The sequence below is a fragment of the Cydia splendana genome, chromosome 18, assembly GCF_910591565.1.
Source record: "Cydia splendana chromosome 18, ilCydSple1.2, whole genome shotgun sequence".
NCBI classification, from domain to species: domain Eukaryota; kingdom Metazoa; phylum Arthropoda; class Insecta; order Lepidoptera; family Tortricidae; genus Cydia; species Cydia splendana.
In genome coordinates this window covers 12,187,894-12,210,502 of record NC_085977.1, presented here as the reverse complement: position 1 = coordinate 12,210,502, position 22,609 = coordinate 12,187,894, and the positions used below count along the sequence as shown (strand labels likewise).

The 22,609-nt window shown below is 36.6% G+C and overlaps 1 protein-coding gene across 1 annotated transcript in view; it reads left to right on the top strand.

Annotated features, from left to right (window-relative positions):
* The window catches only part of LOC134799097 (neuroendocrine convertase 2), a 110,159-nt gene that overhangs the window by 70,294 nt on the left and 17,256 nt on the right, over positions 1-22,609 (top strand). Inside the window, exons 4-6 of the mRNA XM_063771488.1 lie at positions 3,095-3,132; positions 8,718-8,794; positions 16,489-16,577. Of these exons, the coding sequence (XP_063627558.1) occupies positions 3,095-3,132; positions 8,718-8,794; positions 16,489-16,577 (204 nt within the window). The remainder of the gene's footprint in view (positions 1-3,094; positions 3,133-8,717; positions 8,795-16,488; positions 16,578-22,609) is intronic.

The window sequence follows — 22,609 nt, the reverse complement described above, 5'->3', positions numbered from 1 at the left end:
AGGGGGTTCACAGACGTGTGTATGAGGGTGTGTCTACACGTCTGTGTGGAAACTAAGGGCTGTGCTACAATAGCGATATTTCTTTCATTGACACTTTTTTCCTATATTGTATACTTTCCCCAAAACATTAAAAAAACTGTCAACCGGGACATATTTCATGCTAAAAGGGGGGGGGGGGGGGGGTTGCGTCAGGGGGAGGAGGAGCGGACCCAAAGGTATCATACTACATTCATCGAATGCTGGCTATAATTTGTTTTTCAAAAAACACATTTTGACCGAAACCTGTAGTGTTTTAGCCAAGCTAATATGATGAATAGTGCAACCAAAGGAGCAAAACTATTGTTTTTCACCAGAACTTATACGAAACTAATGATCTGGCCGACTAGCCGACTAGTCGGCCGACTAATCGGCCATTCGAGCGCCGATTAGTCGGCTAGTCGGCCAAATCAATAGTCGGTACATCACTAGCGGCAATGGATCAAAGATCGCGTGGATTTATTGCAAGGTCTGTGGAACCCTTAACTGATAGATTTAAGCAAAGAGTAGTATTTATTTATAATATAGTTGGTCAAGCAGACCTTGTCAGTAGAAAAAGGCGGCAAATTTGAAAAATGTAGGCGCGAAGGGATATCGTCTCACAGAAAATTTGAATTTCGCACCTTTTTCTACTGACAAGATTTGCTATATATAGGAGAAAGAGAGCCCTCTCGTGGAGTACTTTTTTGCATCAATTTTGAAGCGCTATCTGTAATTCTTAACCAGAAACATCAACGTCAATATCAGGGGAGAAGGGGCATAAATAGCGTCTAAGTATGTTGCGAACGTAAAAGACTTCGACTTTGAAGAAAGGCTTCAGGATATTTATTAATACGCGAAAACAGGTTAGGTACTTTTAACTTGACTGTTGATTTAAATAAAGTATCTATCATACACGGCTGTAATAAATAACACACAATTAGACCACGAAACACAATTATTACATGCAGCAGGTTGTGAATCTACCCGCCATGATTTTTTCTGAATTTTCTTATAATAAAGTTCTCAGGAACTGTGATGGCGTATGAAAACTTTGTTTCTTTTAACATTGTAAAACCGAAATTTATTAACTGAATTATGTCGTAGTACAGGCAATAAATACGGTGCTAAGTATAATATTTAGATTTTTATTTGGCAAAGTTGTTTTTTTTTGTTTTGTAAAATTGTTGTTTGTAAAGTTGATTTCGCCTCCATGGCAACGATGGCCATAAATAGTCTATTCTATCAGATGTTTTTTTTTGTTTGTCGCATGTTCTGGATACAAGACATTTAAGACATTCTGACGAAATAAATTAAAGGCATATTAAAAAAAAATAAGTTCAGCGTTAAGTAATATAGATGGCGCTATTTTTTCGAATAAAGGGCTTTGTATACGGCTGCCCCTCCCCTGGATTTAAGTCACCACTTTAGAGATTAAAATAAACTGTATCTGTGCTAAGCCGAAATATTTCCTGTCAAATGTCAAATACTTATGTTTATTTTATTTTTATCTTGCTAATTATTTCTACATGGTAAATTTAAAAACGATATTATAAAAGTGTAAACCAAGCGCTTTCATTTGATACTATACTCGGCCATGTTGCTTGCAAATAAAATGTCCAGAATAGTAAGACCTCTCACAAACAGCTTTTTGACCTTCTAAGCTCTTGTAGCTCAATAACCCCTTGATTGGGCCTGCTCATAATTTAATCACTAAAATATACTGCCCGTGACTACACGTTTACCCAATTTAACTTAAATTAGAACAAATTTACTTAAGTTATTGACTATCAAACTATCTTCTGACTGTTCAGCTTAAAAACATCGAAATGCCGGGACGTGCCGCTAACCAGCCGCGTGTTCAAAGTCGAATGTAGGAACTTCGCTTCGCTTCGCTTCGCTCGCTCGTTCGATTACTTTTTATATTTGTTATTTATATAAATAAATAATTTTAAATATTGAAAATGTATATAATTATTTTTATATTACTTATTTCTTATTTTACAGCGTTGGAAGTTATGTGTTCCTAAATACCCCACTTTCCTTTACAGTTTCAATACCTTACTATTCCAAGTTACCTAAAGAAATAAGTCTAACAGGTTCATGGCAGCGAAAGTGAGAAATGCTTTGTTTCATCAACACCAGTGCTTCAGAAAACTAATTTAGTCGCTCGATGAATGCAAGAACATTTTCCCAAGTAATTTACGTCTCGGGCAAACTTTGATCTGTAAACAGACTCGCGCCAACTTGACTCAAAACCTCATTTATGTTTAATTTGGGTAAGGTTTACTCGGGTAATTCCGAAATTCAGGATATTCCGAAAATTACTAATATCTACTAAACGCGGCTACAGCCAACATCCCGAGCCAACGGACGCGGGGAGGGAGATACTTGAACGTCATAGGGAGTGTTGCCAGAGCAAATAATGTAGCCGCGTTTAGTAGATATTAGTAATTTTCGGAATATCCCGAATTTCGGAATTACCCGAGTAAACCTTACTCTGTTTCACTTAGTTTGTGTAGTGATTGTTATGATGGCTTGAAATTGAAATATAATGCAATTCAGTGCATAACTTACTAAACCGCATTTTAACAGGGGTAAAGCCAAGTAAATTAGAGGGAAACAAAAGAAATGCCGCGCCGCGCGAAGCTTGCGACGGAAGATATGGCCGTCGCGTGGGTTTCTACCTTTTCTCTCAATTATTCTGTAAATATAATTCTATTTAAAATTCTGCTTTTCTAATTCCTTGGCTATATCACTGGCTATTTTATACTAAAACTATACTGCTATAGTATGCAGGGTTAACGATAAACTTACAACTGAAAATGTATGAAAATTAGGCATGTTTCCTTTATAAGTTTTGGTTAAGTTGGTGGTCAACGTCAACAAAAACGACCTCAAAATAAAAATCGCCCCATCGGACTCCCCTCTACCCGTCCTACACCCGGCATGCAAACTTCAGAGACGTCTTTCTACATTGAACATTCTTTATACCTATACAACGTAAAGTTTTTATTCAAATCTATTTCCGTTTATATTCCAAAAGACGAAGGAACTAATTTTCTGTTTGTTGTTTCAGGTGTGGATTACATGCACCCAGATTTGAAATATAATTACGTAAGTATACAACATCATTGTATAAGTAGATAAGATGATCCATAGTATCATCACTATCATCAGTATTATAATATCTTCATTTTTACAATTTATATGTATTTTAAGTATTAGAGGTGGTGTACAGTGAAATGAGTTTTCTGACCTGTATGAATAGGTATAGGGTTATTGTACTAGAGACAGAAATGACCTTTAGAGTTTTATCTATTTTAACTTCAGCGCTCCGGCGGAAGCAGGATTTAGGCAAAGGTCAAAGTTGGATCCTCTTTGAGGTTGCTCTAATGGCGCGTTGGGATTCGTAGCACGTCTACGGCGTAGCGTAATCCGTAGCTAGTGTAGCATAATGTATTGCTATAAATATCTTAACGGCCTGATTCGATACGTCAAAAATTTGCTAAATAATACGAGGACGATAGAGGCCGGTAGTCGGTTTAGCAATTTTTAGTCCTTGCGTTGCTCTGTCTATCTGTCTGTCCATTATCCCGTCACGATTTTACCGCTGAACCGATTTAGATGAGATATAGTATGGAGATAGTTTTGAGTTCCTGGACAGTTTATAGGATAAGTCGTTTTTTAATCCGATTTCATCCCTTATAGGGGTGAAACAGGGGGTGGAATTTACTAGGGAAGTGGTATGGAAATACTTATTCTACGCAGACTACCTACGGTGATTTTGTTATGTCTGACCATATTCTCAGGGGGGAATACCTATGTGGGTCATACTTAAGTAACTAGTTTTACTATGGGGTCAATCACAAAATCGCGGAAAATATCTGCCGTCTCATACATTTCGGTGAAACACATGTTAGTGTTTTTGATGGAACAGCAGATTTATTTCGCTTATGGGTATGCGCCTTAGTAAAAATTATCCAATATGACCTACAGATGCACCCCCCAGATATGGTCAGACATAAAAAAATCGTCCTGAATTGTAATAGTTGATTTACTTGTTTCAAATTTTCTTGTTCCGCTGGATAAAATCGTATGTTGAGAATCGTTCACAAGCAGTTGCTGTGCAGGGACACACTTCTTATTACAGACCTATACCTTCCGGTGTACCGCAGGGATCACATTTGGGACCTTTGTTATTTTTGCTGTATATTAATGGTATCATAGATTGTATACGCAATTCAAACATGCTATACGCCGACGACACAAAGATATTTAGAGTTATCAAAAATATGGAAAATGTCCAATGTAGCAATATGAGACTGTTTGTTTCTAAAAAAAAAAATCGTGAAGCATTGCAATAATAAGTTAATGATGCACTTTTATGTACCGAAAACAGGTTGATGGGCCTTTAAAATTCAGTTACGCAATCCCAAATGGGATGGCATAAAGCGTCGTCTATAAAGTACGTACAGTAGGAACATTAAAGTGGTCGTTATACTGGTTACGATCTGTACGGATATGATGGTCTTGTCTACGTGACAGAGTGATAAAACAGTGTCCGTCACTTTCTATCCCACGCTGTTAAAAAGTGACATTTATTTTATCACGAGGATAAAGATGGATAAAGCCATACATAATACGCCGGCTGGTTTAATTTACACAACACGTTCCGATTCAGAGTTCTAAAGCATTAAGAATTTGATATATAGGCCTATTCGGATTTCGAGATAATCACAAGATCTTGAGACGATTTAGAGATCAACTAGATCTACATTAGATATCGACTAGATGTGACTTGGATATCTAAGTCATAACTTGTCGAAATCGTTCAAGAGGACCTCCAGAATCGCGGAAACGTCAAATTTGACATATCTATCTTACAAATATCTTTAAATTATCCGTATCGTAACTTGTTGAAGTCTAGTAGAAATCTAATTCATTTTCCGAATCGAGCCGATAGTCTTATTTTCCGGCCCAAGGTCGTATCAAAATACGATGATAACTATATTAAATTATTGAAGCCGAATCGGTTTCTAGATGATAAAAATTAAAAATACAGATAAACCTAGTGCATGATTATTTTCCATCGTATTTTCACGGAAACGTACGAACGTGTCTTGCTATTTCAGTCAGTCTCGGTACAAAAAGTACAGAGGTTGACTGAAATAGCATGACAAATACGAACGTTTCCGAGAAAACAATTGTGCACTACATCTGTACAATCTCACTGAAAGCCACAAAAATCGGCTGACGACCGGTCTGGCCTAGTGGATAGTGACCCTGCCTGAGAAGCCGATGGTCCTGGGTTCGAATCCCAGTAAGGGCATTTATTTGTGTGATTAACACTAATATTTGTTCCTGAGTCATGGCTGTTTTCTATGTATATAAGTATGTATTTATCTATATAAGTATGTATATCGTCGCCTAGCACCCATAGTACAAGCTTTGCTTAGTTTGGGGCTAGGTTGATCTGTGTAAGATGTCCCCTAATATTTATTATTTATTTATTATTATTTATTAAATGTTATCTGATTCTCCGTTCGGCGAACATTAAAATTATATCGTCAATGTATTGTCAAGGACCGAATGCAAATCACACCTGCTGTAACTTCGTACAATTTCTAACAACGCGATAATTTTACGCCCCAAATGCTACGAATTTAACGGCGGCATTTTTGACGTTGGAAATGTAGTCAATAAATAAAGGTTGCTGGCTCATTCGATGAAGGAATATAACGTTTTATAGCTTGGCAATTATAAGTACATTTATGTAGCGTAGGAAATACTGGCAGTTAGAGAACATTTTAACATAAAGTTCTGAGACGAGTACGTAGTTATATAATATTGAGCGAAGAAGTACACTGCCCGATTCGAACTTTAAGATACGTCAATTAATAGATCTAGAAATCTAGATTTATTAATTGACGTATCTTAAAGTTCGAATCGGGCTGCATGTCATATTTTACAATTAATACAATAACTAATACAATACCTAGGGTATTTGACTGTATTTAAAATAAATTATTTCACACCATGCATGAAATAAAGCACCAGATAATTTTTAGAAAAACATAGATAGCATTTATTTTTAAATACAAATTATATTTAATAAATCGGATAGAAATATAAAAAGTAGGTGAGTTGACCGTGAAGTCATTATTTCATATAAATTCCTAGAAAATCGTTTTTTCAGTTCTAAAAAAGAAACTGATTTGACTAGGTAGGTAGTTAGGAGAATTACACATTTGTAATTTGAAGTTCAAAGTCGCACTCATTGATCTAATTATACAATACCCACATCATACCAACGAATCTTTAATATTTCGAAAAATTAAATAATGTGACTTGCCGTTCCTATCACAAACAAGAATAATTTTAGGAGTGGCTTTTCTTTTATAAGTTCGTGTTCCTTTGACTTTGATGTTACCAAATTATAATTAAAGCTATTTGTGTCGCTAGGTTTTTACTACTTTAGGATATTAATTTAATATTGTAATACGGTCACCAAACAAGAAATATATTAAATATATATGAAAAGAGGCAGAGCAAAATGTATGAATTACCTGAGCGCGGTTCTGGCACCATTATGAACGTTTTTGTAATTGTACTCAAGAGCAATACATACGTGTCCCCGTGTTTCGGAACTTCCATTGAAATTAACTCGTTGTTATTGCCCTCGAGTGATCCAACATGATTCTGACTTATATTATTACCGAATTACCGAATTCAAATTGGAAGTTTTCTTTCTAATGTGAAAGAACCAACAGTACCTATGCTTTTAAGCGTTGCAGAGCGTTTTCCAAAAAAGTGTACTTTTCATTCATGTCTTCAAAATATTGACTTCTTGGGCTCATTTTACTCAGAATCATTTGTACATTCACGCCTCATACATGAAAAATGTGTCCCAAATATTTGTATGAAAAAATGTTTTTCCAGTGCGTCACGTTCATACAAATAAAATAATTTTTCATACAAGAATGTGACGATCTGGAAAGGAACTCTTTGGACACATTTTTTCATGTATGAGGCGTGAATGTACAAATGATTCTGAGTAAATCGAGCCCAAGAAGTCAATATTTTGAAGACATGAATGAAATGTACACTTTTTTGGAAAACGCTCTGCTACGAGTACTTCATATGCTTTTGTCCAAAGCAAAGTTTCATACAAGAATACGGAGCGGCACATGCTGTGTTAACTTTATGCGTATTTGCAATATTCATGCAGCCCGGGGATTTTAACGTGGCACACACACACATACACATACACACACACACAACACAAGCCTGTCGAAGCAGCTTCCGCCTGTATTTTTATCTCGACATTTATGTTTTCCTTTAGGTAACGTAATTACTTATACATCATAAGCGCGGCAAAGGTTCTTCCGCTCGTATAAACCTATTGATGAGAGCAATATATTGCGTACGATTTCTGAAAGAGATGAAAATGAGACCAATTACAAGTTGTGAGATCCCCGAATAAGGTAAACGTACTGCTCGACGCGGTCCCAGTACATGTCATCTTGAAACTTTTTAAGTCGTTGTCAATAGAGGTTGAGCAAGGTGTCATTTATTGGGCATTAGCATGTCGAGCACTAGTACGTTTACCTTACGCTTCTTTGTTAAGTACGTCTGAGAGCTCAATTCTGTCACGCTCGCACACCTTAAGGCGTGTCCAGACGGGGACAATTTTTCGCCAATCTAATTAAATTGTCCGATCAAATCAGGTCGTGAGAACGCAAACGCCAATTTGGCTCGCCGAATTCAATCGCCGATTACGACTGATATTACCGATAAAATGGGGCGCGGACGCAATTTGTGACGCTTGTATTCGCGTTTAGGGGCATTTCTTTAATTTAGAGCGCTCAAAAATCACCATAAATTTAAAACTGGTGAAAGTGGCCAAATTGACGTTTGCGTCCGCACCACCTGATTTGATCGGACATTTTAATCAGATTCGAAAAATTGTTCTCGCCTGGACAGGCCTTTAAGTGAACAGCACGGCTACCATGAGTTGGCGTTTGACATTTATATCAGCACCTGCGTGAACTCGATAGCATTCCCTCTCTATTGCACCAATACATTTGCCAACTTAAACGTCAGGTGTCAAATGGTGGTACGGCTACAGGAACACCTTACGCGGGGATTACAAAGGGCTGCGTCGTGCATTGTTAATAGAGATGCACCGGATATTCGGTTACTATCCGGTATCCGGCCTATCCGGCCATTATTTTAATATCCGGCCGGATACTGGATAAAGAGCTACTATCCGGCCGGATACCGGATAGTAACATTGCTTGATTTCGGAGTAAAAAATTTGGATTTAAGAAACAGTCACGGTCATAATCGTACTCGTTTATTATTTAAAAACAATTTAAGCTTTCAACGCACTTGCACGCGCACTCATTTCGAACCTAGAAATGAGTCCCGCGAACGTTCACTAGGAAATAGATCAAACCTGCATAATGTGCACCTGAAAAACCGAAATCAAGGTATAGTTCCGCCGGCCGTATATTCGGCGGCCGGATACCGAATATCCGGTATCCGCTATCCGGCCAAACAACTATCCGTTGCATCTCTAATTGTTAACGCTAGAACGTCTCCTTTTAAAATTGCCTTATCTCCACCCAACTATCAATAACTTACGTCGTTATTATTCCAAGTGTGAACGTGTCGCCATTAAAAGTTGTTGGTTGCAGAATGCCGAGGCGTCGTATGACTTCAGCAGTAACGACCCATACCCTTACCCGCGGTACACGGACGATTGGTTCAATAGGTGAGTTATTGCAATATGAATCTTGTGGGGGTTGTGCTAAAGTCGATAATGTGACATTTATTGTTGTTTGTAACGGTGGACGCACCGACTACTTGGAGGATGTAATCGTATCGTGGCACAGTCAAGTGTAAAAATATGGGTGTAGATAACTTACTTAAAAATATGTCCCATAGTTCTTAATAGCTATGGGCCTATGGGAGATATTTTTGAGATGATTTATGCATCCATATTTATACACTTGACTGTAAATGACCAATTTATGTATGAGTTAATTTTAGTGTGTTCATACTGTTCATGAAAATTTGCTCGCTCTATTTTGACTTTATGTAGAATTACAACTAGGGAACAAATCAAAGTATTTTATTAAATATTAATTGATTTGTGTGTTTAAGTAGTCACACTAATATTCGGCCCGCGGAGGGCTTGATCACTCTTTAGTATATGAGATCTATTCTATTTCAGTTTATAATTTAATCTAATTACTTATGACGGTAGATAATTAGAAACGAAGAGAGATAGCTAAATTTGTTATTAGGAACCAGATGGTTTTACAGATAAAAAAACTACTTAAAACTTGAATATACAGGGTGTTTGGTCCATCTTTTGCCAAATTAAAATGGCGGATAAGTGGGGTAGTTTTCTATCTTTTCACGCCCTTAAAAAATTTTTTGGGCCCACAAGATTTTTTTTTTGTTGTTTTTGAAAAATCTTCAAGGCCGACTCGTTTAAACTTAAATTAAAAAAAAGTAAGTGGTAGAGAGATGCAACGTTTATTGCGTCGTGATGTGTAACGTGAAACGGTTTTATCAAAGCCAAAATTACTGACATTTAACCTCTAGTTTTTTTTTATTAACCCTCAAATGTTTTATAACATGTAAAAATTTACACCAAGGTCAATTTTGATTTTCAATTAAAAAAAAACAAAAGAGACCGCTTTCTTGAAATTACTTTACAAAATTCTGTGTTCTGTCCTCTTTCTAATGATGTACAATAATCCAAAAAACCTTTCATGAACTTCATTTTTTCCCGATCTTTTGTAACGGACAACGGACGCAACAGGCAAAAATTATCGATGCCTAAATATTGACGCTGTAATCTCCTTTGAATTCCCCACTGCCTATCCACACGCGGGTTTTTTTCAGCGATGAGGTTTGCTGGTTGTGAAGGTTTAAAACTTATCTTTCGTAAATTTACTTGAGGGTGCTATCTCCCTCTTACATAGCACAAAAGCTGTTAGGTTCCGACGTCGCGTCGCGTCCATAGTTAATTTGTGTTTGATTTTGTCTATCAAATTGTAATTAAATGTGAACGCGCCTTATTAGTGGGATACTGTTTTAAAACAAAACCTTAGGCACGAAACGCGGGAAATGTGACCGATGTCGGAACTTAAAAATCCATAACAAGAACAGAAGCCAAAAAACTGAATTTTCTTTTGTTAGTGCTTTTATTAATCTCTGTTTTTTGAGTTTTGATCATTTGAAAATGGCTACTTTTTCGAATGAGAATACGCGGACATGTTAATGGCGTACGGTAAAGCTGATGGTGTTGCACGAGCAGCGCAAAGAATCTACCAGGAACGATTCCCTAATAGACGCTTACCAACCCGCCACACGTATCAAAACACTTACCGCCGCAACACTATCAGGCTATTATTTTTACCTAACTTTCCCGTAAGCGGGAAAGTTAGGTAAAAACAATAGCCTGATTTTAAAATGATCAAAACTCAACAAAACAGATATTAATAAAAGCACTAACAAAAGACAGTTCAGTTTTCTGCCTTCTGTTTTTTATGGCTTTTTAAGTTCCGACATCGGTCACATTTCCCGCGTTTCGTGCCTAAGGTTTTGTTTTAAAACTGTCTCCCACTAATAAGGCGCGTTCACATTTAATTACAATTTGATAGACAAAACCAAACACAAATTAACTAGTGGCTCTGTGAGCTGTAGACCTCGCGAGCAGAGCTTGAAATAACATGGTGCTAAGAGCTTTAAATACACCGTGTTTTTTTTGATTTCCGTTAATTTCAAGGGTGCATTCCTGAGCTTAAATCAAGTAACTTTCTCAAAGACACCGATGTTCTAATTAAGTCCATTTCGGAGATAATCCATAATTTATTTTTTTACTATAAGGCCTCTACAAGCGTGTACACTTGCCTTAGGGCCGGCTTACATATTGATTAGTGTTTAGAATGAGTTCATACATTTGCTACTAAACTTAAATACCTACAATCTCGGTCGATTGATGTACGAAATGACATTGATATGTCACAGATTTCAATTGTTTGGTTGAGTTAAATGTAATGCCCGTGTTACAACAACGCTATATGCTACATTTAATTACTTTTTAAACAAAAAAAAAAACAAAAAAGAAAACAAAAAAAATTTTTTTTTTTTTAATTAACTATGCCATTTAGTTCTTATAAACGTACTTAACTATACCCCGAAGTTAACGGAATTCAATAAAAACACGGTGTATAGTAAATTAAAGAAAAACAATACGAAATTTATGTGTAAAAAAATACAAAAAGTTATAATATCCCAGCATACAATTACTGGGGATCGAACCCAGACCCTCTGTGCAAATAGAAAAAGCGAACGTTTACAAACTGAGCCAAATAGTTCTTAGATGGGTTGACGAAATTTAGCTACTCCTTCTCAAATTAAAATTAGTTAAAATTAAATATCTAAATACCGCCTAAACCAGCGATAATTTTTTTCTGCATTTTTTGCTATTAACTCTGTAAACATGTTTCAAAAAGAAAAAAGTCTTATGATATCGATACGACTATTTGTTTAGGCGCCAGGTATCACGACTCCGCCATTTTTAAAAATTTCCAAAAACCGGATTGACAAAAAAATTTTATTTAGTCATAAAATTCGGTCACAAAATTTCACGAGAATCGGTTAAGAATTGCGACCTGTAGAGGAGAACATCCGGACATACGAAAGCAAAATGCCCGAGTCAAAACGTAGACCTTCGCTTCGCTTCGGTCAACTATGGACGCGACGCGACGTCGGAACCTAATAGCTTTTGTGCTATGTAAGAGGGAGATAGCACCTTCAACTAAATTTACGAAAGATAAGTTTTAAACCTTCACAACCAGCACACCTCATCGCTGAAAAAAAACCCGCGTGTGGATAGGCAATGGGGATTTCAAAGGAGATTACAGCGTCAATGTTTAGGCATCGATAATTTTTGCCTGTTGCGTCCGTTACAAAACATCGGAAAAAAATTAAGTTCATGAAATGTTTTTTGGGATTATTGTACATCATTAGAAAGAGCACAGAACACAGAATTTCATAAGGTAATTTCAAGAACGTGGTCTCTTTTGTTTTTTTTTTTATATTGAAAATCAAAGTTGACCTTGGTGTAAATTTTTACATATTGTAAAACATTTGAGGGTTAATAAAAAAAAACTAGAGGTTAAATGTCAGTAATTTTGACTTCGATAAAACCGTTTAACGTTAGACATCACCACGCAATAAACGTTACATCGCTCTACCACTTACTTTTTTTTTAATTTTAGTTTAAACGAGTCGGCCCTGAAGATTTTTCAAAAACTACAAAAAAAGCAAAAAAAGAAAATACTAGTGGGCCCAAAAATTTTTTAAAGGGTGTGAAATGATAGAAAACTACCCCATTTATCCGCCATTTTAATTTGGCAAACGATGTACCAAACACCCTGCGTTAATCACGTATTTACCTGATTCAAGATATAAAGTTATTGTTTTTGATTCTCTAAAAAGCAGCCATAGCAAATGTTCTTTACAAAGCTGATTATTTTAGTTCATAAACAAAATTTAGAATGAGCAACGAATTTCTGTAAAATTCACCGAATTGACGATTTAAAAGTAGAGTGGCAAAACATTTTTGATGAATTAAATTTACTTTGCCATTTTAATTCGTAAGTTCTTACTGGGTTTAGTGAAAAATTGTAAACGAGTTTTTTGTAGGTAGCTATAATATTTGACTCAACTCAACTAATTATTTATGTTACATTAATTTGATAGAATATTCATCTTACTTCTTACTTTTAAAATTAACTATAATCTTGTTAAATTGCTACGAAAAATGAACAGTCTATCTTATACAATGCAATAAAGGTAAGTGGGTTTCTGCATGTGGGACACGCTGACTTTGGTATAATTTCAGAATATTTTATTTAGAATAAGTACGGTATCAATTATGTAAATATCTTGGTTTAGTTGTTTAAATTATAAAACCCCTAGTTATACTCTTATTTCATCGAGAAATCGTCGGGTGACGAGCAAAAATCACTAAGTACTATCAAAAAATTAAAGTAACAATGCACTTTATTACACTTGTAACACGGTTTATTGTCCAATAATTTCAATGGTGTTAGTTAGTGACTTTTGCTTGTCACCCGACGAAATGCCATTGTAATGGTAAGACCTTTCTTAGAACACTACACCCTATTTAAATCATAAACTTATATAGAAGAACATTTGGCTAACATTTGGCTACATAAATGCGTCACATTAACTTTCCCAACTTTCATTTCATATTGATGTAGAAATATGAAACCATTTACTACTTACTCGTATCAAATGCACAATACAAATGTTTATACCTGCGATTTATCTAAATGGAATTATAAACACTTCTTCTTCTTCCTCGCGTTATCCCGGCATTTTGCCACGGCTCATGGGAGCCTGGGGTCCGCTTGACAACTAATCCTATGATTTGACGTAGGCACTAGTTTTTACGAAAGCGACTGCCATCTGACCTTCCAACCCAGAGGGGAAACTAGGCCTTATTGGGATTAGTCCGGTTTCCTCACGATGTTTTCCTTCACCGAAAAGCGACTGGTAAATATCAAATGATATTTCGTACATAAGTTCTGAAAAACTCATTGGTACGAGCCGGGGTTTGAACCCATATGGAATCATAAACACTACTGTCTGCAAATATTGTTTATTTTTTAGCTTTATAAATACAATCTACTTAAGTAGGTAGCGCTTAAAAATAAAAAGCAATTTTCTCATAAAAGTTAATGAAAAGTTTCTCGCTTATACTCATTCCATAAAAATAGCTGGAGAGTAAAATCCCATTGTTTTGCGTTAAATAGTTGTTTTCTTTTATAATAACTTTCACAAAGCGTGTTATTTTATTTTAAGAAGTCTTTTGTTTTGCTTTTGTACGTCCTTGAGTAGGTAGACAAAAGCTAGCTACTATTATTAATTGCATATATGCTTTATTGGCATAGGTATTAGAGGGATATTATTGTAAGATTTCTCGTGATTTCATATCTAAACAGAAGTTTAAGTACCTTAGCTTATTCTTAGTTCAACGATCGTCGTTAAAGCGAGCGCCAGATAGAAGCGAGTGGTATAAACTATTAATAAAAAGTCTGGTGTTGTAAATAGGTCCTGCACCGACTGCAAGTACACCTGCTTGTGCTTCATAGGATAAAAATTTTCCTTATCTTAATGAGGAAAGCATGACATGAAAATAAGATACTATATAGCCTTACCACCTTATCTCACCTCACCTTCACCTTACCTCAATTTAAGCCCTATTTACACTGCGCAGAATTTGCATGCAATATTCGATACATCGCCAACTACATAGTACAATTAATTCAGTCGATCGACCAAATACCGCAATGTAACGAAAATCGGATGCAAGTACGTGATCCGTCTAAATGGGGCTTTAGAGTAATTATGTAGGTATTAGGCACATACCTACGTTACCTAATTTTACCCGTAGCTGTATAAATATACAAGAGTTAATTGATTCAGAAAAGGTATTACGAAATTTCGTGCACCAATTAAATTAATATGAAATCTTAGGGGCGGGTTGCAAAAGTATGAACTTTGACCTTTACCGCGATGAGTAACAACCACTCCGTAAAATTAGTCTGTATAATCTTCCAGTTATTAAAACTTTGGATTACCCGTCAGCTCGTAGACTGCTGAGAGCTTCTAGATTTATCGTTATAAAAAAATCTGTACCTTTGTTTTTTTTTTCTTTAAAATGCTAAATCAAGCAGCTGCTGATATGAGTAAGTAATTATAGTTTATTGTGCACCATAGAGTTAAAAAAATTACACAGTAAACGAAATACAAGTTAAGACTGGGTAACAACAGGCGGTCTTATCGTTAAAAAGCGGTCTCTTCAGACAACCTTTGGGTAGCGGGAAAATTTAGTATGTATTTATAAAATAAAAACCGGACAAGTGCGAGTCGGACTCGCCCACCGAGAATTCCATATTGTTTAGTATTTGTTGTTATAGCGGCAACAGAAATACATCATCTGTGAAAATTTCAACTGCCTAGCTATCACGGTTCATGAGATACAGCCTGGTGACAGACGGACGGACAGCGGAGTCTTAGTAATAGGGTCCCGTTTTTACCCTTTGGGTACGAAACACTAATTAAAATCCCGCTTGCATCACTGACGGCCACGACCACTAACCTAACCTAAGCATTTTAGTGTTGTAAACAATATTAAATGTGGTGGTGTGGTGTTCATCAACTTTAAATACCAGTGGAATTCGATGCTGATTTAAGTTGGCGCTAACATTTGCTTTTCAGTGATACTTTGACTTAACTTAATTGGACTAGTTTCGTGACTTCAAGTTTCCATTTGATCGGAGTAATTTAAACATACATGATTTTTGATCGGAGTGTTTTTAGGGTTCCGCACCCAAAGGGTAAAAACGGGACTCTATCACTAAGAATCTGCTGTCCGTCTGTCCGCCCGTCCGTCTCTCTGTCACCAGGCTGTATCTCATGAACCGAGATAGCTCTAGGCAGTTGAAATTTTCACATATGATGTATTTCTGTTGTCGCTATAAAATTATTTATGAATACACACAACCTCTACCCTTAGTTATACAAGTGGTTACAACACGCGTCTTCGCAAGGCAATTTACTAAACATCTAGAGCAAACAAAATTGATCTGTAGTGTACCTACGTAATTCAATTACCTATAACTAATAAGTCTCGGCAAGGAAAGGCACGTGTATTGACCATTTCTGTACTTAACTAGGTAGGTATTTATATCGGGCTATACAATACATACTGATGTACTGCAAAGGTTTGCAACCCTTTACAGCGTTTTTTTGATAAATAACTGGCTAACTGTTATTTAAATTTAGAATCTGATCTCGCTGTCAGATGGAATGGGTGTGCGGATCGGCATTCCAGAAGAGGCAGCCATCAAAGCTAGCCGAATATTATTATAACGTAGCTGAAATATATGAAAAGAATATAAAGAAGATCAACGAAGTGTGTTTTTAATTATCTTCCACATCCTCCCTGCTAGGTCGTATCCCTTTACAGTACCAACCCTTTTGGTACAATAACAGGAGCCGAAATGTGAAATTTTTATCAATCTTTTTTTAAAAGGAATCCTCAAAGTTGTATAAATAGCCCCTAATGTTGCACTAATTACTACAATAATATAGTTGCAACAATTAAAACGGACCATCGCCCGAAAGATTCCCGGGTCTTTGTTCCGCGATCTACATCCATTTTCAACTGTTGCTGAGCTAACGATGATTTGCTATTGTTTCATCGTGGTTTCATCATCAGTATTCATTAAAACGACTGCTTACTTCGCACCTAAGTACGATCTACTCACATTTACCACGGTGACTGAGCAAACTCCTGCCATATGCTGTTGTTTTATCATCAGAATGTTATTAAAAGTACTGTTTTCTCCGCAGCCACGGCACGAGGTGCGCCGGAGAGGTCGCCGCGGCGCGCGACAACGGCGTTTGCGGCGTCGGCGTCGCGTACCATTCTAAAGTTGCTGGTAAGTGGTTTGAAGGATCTGTGATTTACGCCATGCGCTACGCACAGAGTCACATGGATACTGAGGTGCCGAACGGAAGTTCCATTCCATCATTCCAAACTTTCACATTGAAAAATTTCGGTGACTTCTCATGTTTTTGTACGGGGATCAAAATTTTCCGTTTCCAATATGAAAGTTTACTTAATTTTCCGGGAACTTTTTTGTAACTCTTCGCAACTTGCACACATGGAAACGCGCCAAGTTTCTACAGAACGTGTCACGTGCGGCGACAACTGAGCCATCTACGGAGGACTATGTTGTTAGAAAAATAGCAGCACGAAATTATTTTGAACATCTCGCTCACTAAGCTACTTCTGCTGCTGTCTGTACCGTAATAAAATTCCCAATTTTAGCTTCTTTCCTTTTTTTTTACCTTGTCATGAAACAATAAATATGGACACCTAAAGGTTAGTTTTCCATGAGCTTTTCCTAATCACGCTTATTGATTAGAGAAACAAACACCTTGGGGCTCCGCGGCCTCATAAAGAGATTAAACACTGATCAAGTTGATTGCTAATACCTCCTCCTACATTATTCCTACCACGTTGATTGCTCAGAACTTTACTTTTAATAATCCGTTCCGATGAGACCACTGGAATTGAATTTGAAATGGTTCGTTTTGTTATAAAGCGGTCCTTTTAGAATAAATTAAAGATCGGTGGCAGAAAATTAAAGCTGCGCTCGTAAAACAATTTGCATTGGAAATATGTCTTAATAAGTTAGAAAATGATTTTGATTTGAACCTTCATTTCAAATCCATTTTCGTGTTAGAGCTTGCAAAAATAAGCGAATCGCATTTTTATCGAAGTACTAATCCTACATTCATCGATTTATGCATACTAAATGGACGATATAAAAAAAAGATAGTGTTGCAGATACGCTAGCAGGAGTTTTTACTTAACCTAAATAGGTAATATTTAGTGCGGATGAAAACATTCGAACCAAGAAACAGTTACGAAGTTTTTGAATTTAATTTTCTCAAAAAATCAATCCTATTTACCTAAAACTAATAGACACCTTATAGTTCTGTGAACGTTCTCTAATTACCACCTTCAGGTGGTAATCTGGTCTGCTCACTCCAAATTGGTCCTTTTTCCCTGGTGATTGGGGCCGGATCACCACACATTACCCTCGCTCCGCTGGGCCGTATGATTGGCACGTTGGTCTCGGCCCGTGTCACCGAACGTTACGACTTATGTTACGACTGTTTGTGAGAATCGGCCATGTTTTTTTAGATTCCAGTTTAGGAGCTTTTTTTAGAAATTTTGTCATATTAGTTGGGGGGGATTTATTATATTTTTCAAGCGAGCTTATGGTCTAGATACCTATAGAGTGCAATTTTTTGTTGACTACTAGAAATACTACCCATATTAAAATATTTAAAACTCACAATAGCGGCATGATGTGGAAGTTGCGGAACTTTTGCAAAAAGTTTGAAATGTTCTCGAAAATTTTACAAGGAATAAAAGAAATGGAGAATTTCGTTTCCCATGAAATAATGAGAATTATATCCATCTGACCAATTTCGCAACGTTTAAAACTTTCCATCGGCATATTTACATAATTATCATGCCGTTTGTGCAGATGTTCCGGAAATATTCTTTTAAGAATTCTACCGTTGAGAGATATTGTCTTTTTCCCTTATGTGGTTTGTGGAAATTAAAAAAGTTTCGGTATTAAAGTACCTAGTTCGTCGTATCTGAAGTACCTACTTCAGCTTATCACAGCGTTCTCATGTTAAATAAAAATCTCTTCTTATAATGATATTCCGACGTTCGCGGTAGGCCCTCAGGAAATAGTTATTGTTATGTGACAATTGTGAAGTTGATGAAGTAGTCATAATTTCCAATCTTATCGTACCGACATTCCGACAACCACGGATTATTATATTATTCAGACGTCGGCAGCATTATTTAATTAATTCGCCATAATTAAAGTTCGTTACGATTTGAACGAAAGGACCATTGGCAACTTTGTATGGAGCCTGGACCCAACGCCAACAGAAATGAGAGTAAGGTCATTAGATAATACTAGTATAGACTAATATACCAAATTCTCAGTTCTGCAATGGATTTCCGCTTGGTGCCCATAGAACGAAATGAAGTACAGAAAAATACCTATCTAATGACCTAACTCTCAACTCTGTTGGTTTTGGGGCCATTTTGACGCATAGTCCTTTAAATATAATTCTAGGAAGACGCTTTTGTCTGTTCCTGACGTCGGGATTGTCGTTACGAAACAAATCTCCCGCTTCAGAAAGACGGAGGTACCCATTCGCTTATCGATAAAAATAGCGTCCCACGAGCACCTACTTATTCTTGAAACCATTTGAACTAAAATAAAGCACCTTCCGCTATTGTACGGACTAAGTACATGTAACTGTAAGAAGTATTTTATTGTTAAAGTGACTTAGTTCATAAAAAGATACATTTAGCTTAGAAATGATTAAAAACTCAAAAATTGAATATTTCTGATAAAAATACATTGAAATTCTAGAACTATTTTAATATATTTTTACCTAGTTTCGGGATTATTTTATGAATATGTACATTACATAAATAGATTTTAAATCAAGTATTATTAAGTTTATTATGTCCAAAACAGAATCAAACTAACTTACACTTGTAATGAAGTAGCAACCCGGCGGCGTCCACGGGTTACAAAAAATCTTAACAAATTATACACTTAAACCTTCCTCAAAAATCACTCTATTGATAGGTGAAAACCGGATGAAAACCGTTCAGTAGTTTTTAAGTTTATCGCGAATATACATACACACAAACAGACAGACGCGGCGGAGGACTTTGTTATAAGGTGTAGTGATGTAAAGTTTTTTTTTGTTATTCCTCAGCCGGCCGGTGATCAGATTATAATACGAGTAATATAGCTCAGCCTATTTTCATTGACTTAACTTGCATGGGATATCTTCCATGCTGGATTATTTTCCCAATATTCCTAAGAAACGACCTTAACCTTCTCCGTATGAACATAATTCGTTTGACCCCTTGATGGACTATTTATCTTACTCCGTCCGTCCATGAATCAAATCAAATCCGTGGATAGCCTAGCTATTCTTTGATTTATTTCTGGCCGGAAACAATAAGCGTTTCACAGAATAGAATACCCCCCTTATTCATAAACGTTTACTAAAGTTGACAAGCCGATAATAATCGTTTGTCCCTTTCCGACGTATTGGTATGATGGAAAGGGAGGAACGATTATTATCGGTTTGTCAATTTTAGTAAACGTTTATGAATAAGGGGGTAGGTACATACATGTTTACACGTATGTCGGCTCGATTCGAACTTTAAGATACGTCAGTTAATAGGTCTAGAAACGATATGGATTAGATATGTCAGTGTCAAATGTGACGTTTTTTAACATAAACGTCACTTTTGACACTGGCACATCTAATCCATATCGTTTCTCGATCTATTAATTGACATATCTTAAAGTTCGAATCGGGCAGGCTGCTACTTAAAACTAAGATTCAAGATCTCGTGCACAAAGTTGTATGTATGTACATATGTATTGGCAAGTTGATACCCATATCGTGTGAACTTTGACAGTTACATGTACATTATACTTTAGACTGGGTTGCAACTTTGTTGCCATCTAAGTAATCCTTTGTTGGCACTGGCAGCTAGGTCTGTGTAATGTATAGGTATGACATGATATTATTAACTTGATTTGATAAACATTTCTCAGATTTCATTTGACTTTAGATTAGTGCATCTTGAGTTTACAGTACATTACACCATTCATACAGTATGTTGCGCTTGTTTTTCATTTCATATTGCTTCAAAATGCTTTGTGTTTCATATCATATTGTCTGATATGACATTTAGGTGGCGACAGGAAATAAATAATACAATAGAGGTGTCGCGTTGATTTAGATAGATGGGCTCGATTGAACGCGATAACCGCTGATAAGGTTCCATTCAGGCTGTTTGTTCAGTTATCCAAAATGTCAGAGGGTACCTGTTGCCGGCCGAAGTTAGTGTTCCGTAGCGAACTTGGTTCACGGAACATTAATTAAAGGATGATTTTAATTTACCCGTGGATACGGTGCGGTTAGCTTGGTGAACGTGGCAGCTAATAAATTTATAGAGATTTCAGTTCGTGAGAAGTTACGATTTACTACTACTGAACAAAATTAAGAAACATTAATCGCTGTATGTACCGGAGCCATCCAAAATAGCTTTTCGCTTAAAGCCATGAAACTAGACCTAGAAAATATTGAAGGTATTTACGGCTATAGTTAGAAAAATATTACTCTTTAGGATGTAGTTTAGTGTATATGTACATATGGTACCGTAAAAACCCAAGTGAAAACACGTTTTCCCTAGTTAATATTAGTTTTCCATAACGCCCCGATGAAAGCGCGTCTTTCCAAGACTTAAAAAACTGTACTTACAGATTTTACCAAAGTAAAAACGATGAAAGATACTTAGTAGCTTTGACGTTCATAAGCGCAGTGTAACATGCCTACTTGGAAAATAAACTATCTTTATCTTATCAAGTTCCGAACGGAACATAATATCAACTGTCCGTAGAAATCCCAAAAAGGCTGGAAGATTAAGGCAAAGTAGGAATAATAAAGGCAAAATACTCCATAATGTTTTGACACATTCTCATCTCCTAATACATCTTTCTCGCGCGACCTTTTACTCTGGAGTGTTAATCCAATCGTTTACCGAGAGCGAGCGAGTGGAACACTTGAAACACAATAACAGGCCTATTCGGATTTCGAGATAATCACAAGATCTTGAGACGATTTAGAGATCAACTAGATCTACATTAGATATCGACTAGATGTGACTCTAACTTAACCGATCTTTAACTTAACTTGTCGAATTTGTTCAAGAGGACCTCCAGAATCGCGGAAACGTCAAATATGACATATCTATCTTACAAATCTTTAAATTATCCGTATCGTAACTTGTTGAAGTCTAGTAGAAATCTAATTCATTTTCCGAATCGAGCCGTAAGGCTGATTTTACACCAGGGCTAAGTAACTTCGTAGTTCGTAGCTTAGGCAGCGAATGAGGGGGCTCCTAGTTATCGAATATCGTCGGGTTACAAGCAAAAGTCACTAACTAACACCATTGAAATTATTGGACAATAAACCGTGTTACAAGTGCAATAAAAGTGTAAGTGCATTGTTACTTTAATTTTTTGATAGTACTTAGTGACTTTTGCTTGTCACCCGACGATATTTACTCTCACAGGTAGGTGACTTCGAAATGTAAATTGCTTGTCAATAAGAGAGAAAATATTATCGCTGACCTCTGTCACCAAATTTTTGACGCGAATTTTTTCTCAGAAAAAAGCTCTTGCTCTCAGTAAATAAGTACCATGAAAAAAGAAGTCATGATGCGAATTAGGTCAGTACGCACGAGCGCTTTTCACGCGCGCTGTTGCCAGGTTAAGGTACCTAATACAAAGGCTGCATTATATCGGCTCAGGCGTTTGTCGCCTGGCAAATGTCAGCGGCGTGTTCCCAGGAAATTGAATTGGTAATTTGAGTGTGATCGAAGGCTTTGCGGCGCGCGCTGTGTGCAATCTGAGGCGATGCTACACTGTGTGTGGCCGCACACAGCTATTTGGCCACACATAGCTATTTGCAACGATTGAGACGACCCGGCAAATTGCTTTATGTGGATTGGGGATTGAAATTGTGAGGTGGTTACACGTTTTGCAATGGTTGACGGTTTCTATACAGGACAACAGCCTTAATCAATATTAGTTAGGAACATTTTCTTCTAGTTATGAAGAATATGCTTTCAAAATTAGTTTAATAAAATCTAATCTCCTGAAAAAGACAATACAAAACTTGTTTAAAAAAGAAAATGGCGTTCAAACGAGAAATGCCGTAACTACAGAGTTGCGTTTCGATATGTACGAGTTGGTAGCCTCATACCCGCTCAATCAATATGTTTATACGTGAAAATTTCTAATACCATACTGAAAGTTTCTGGATTCTGATATAT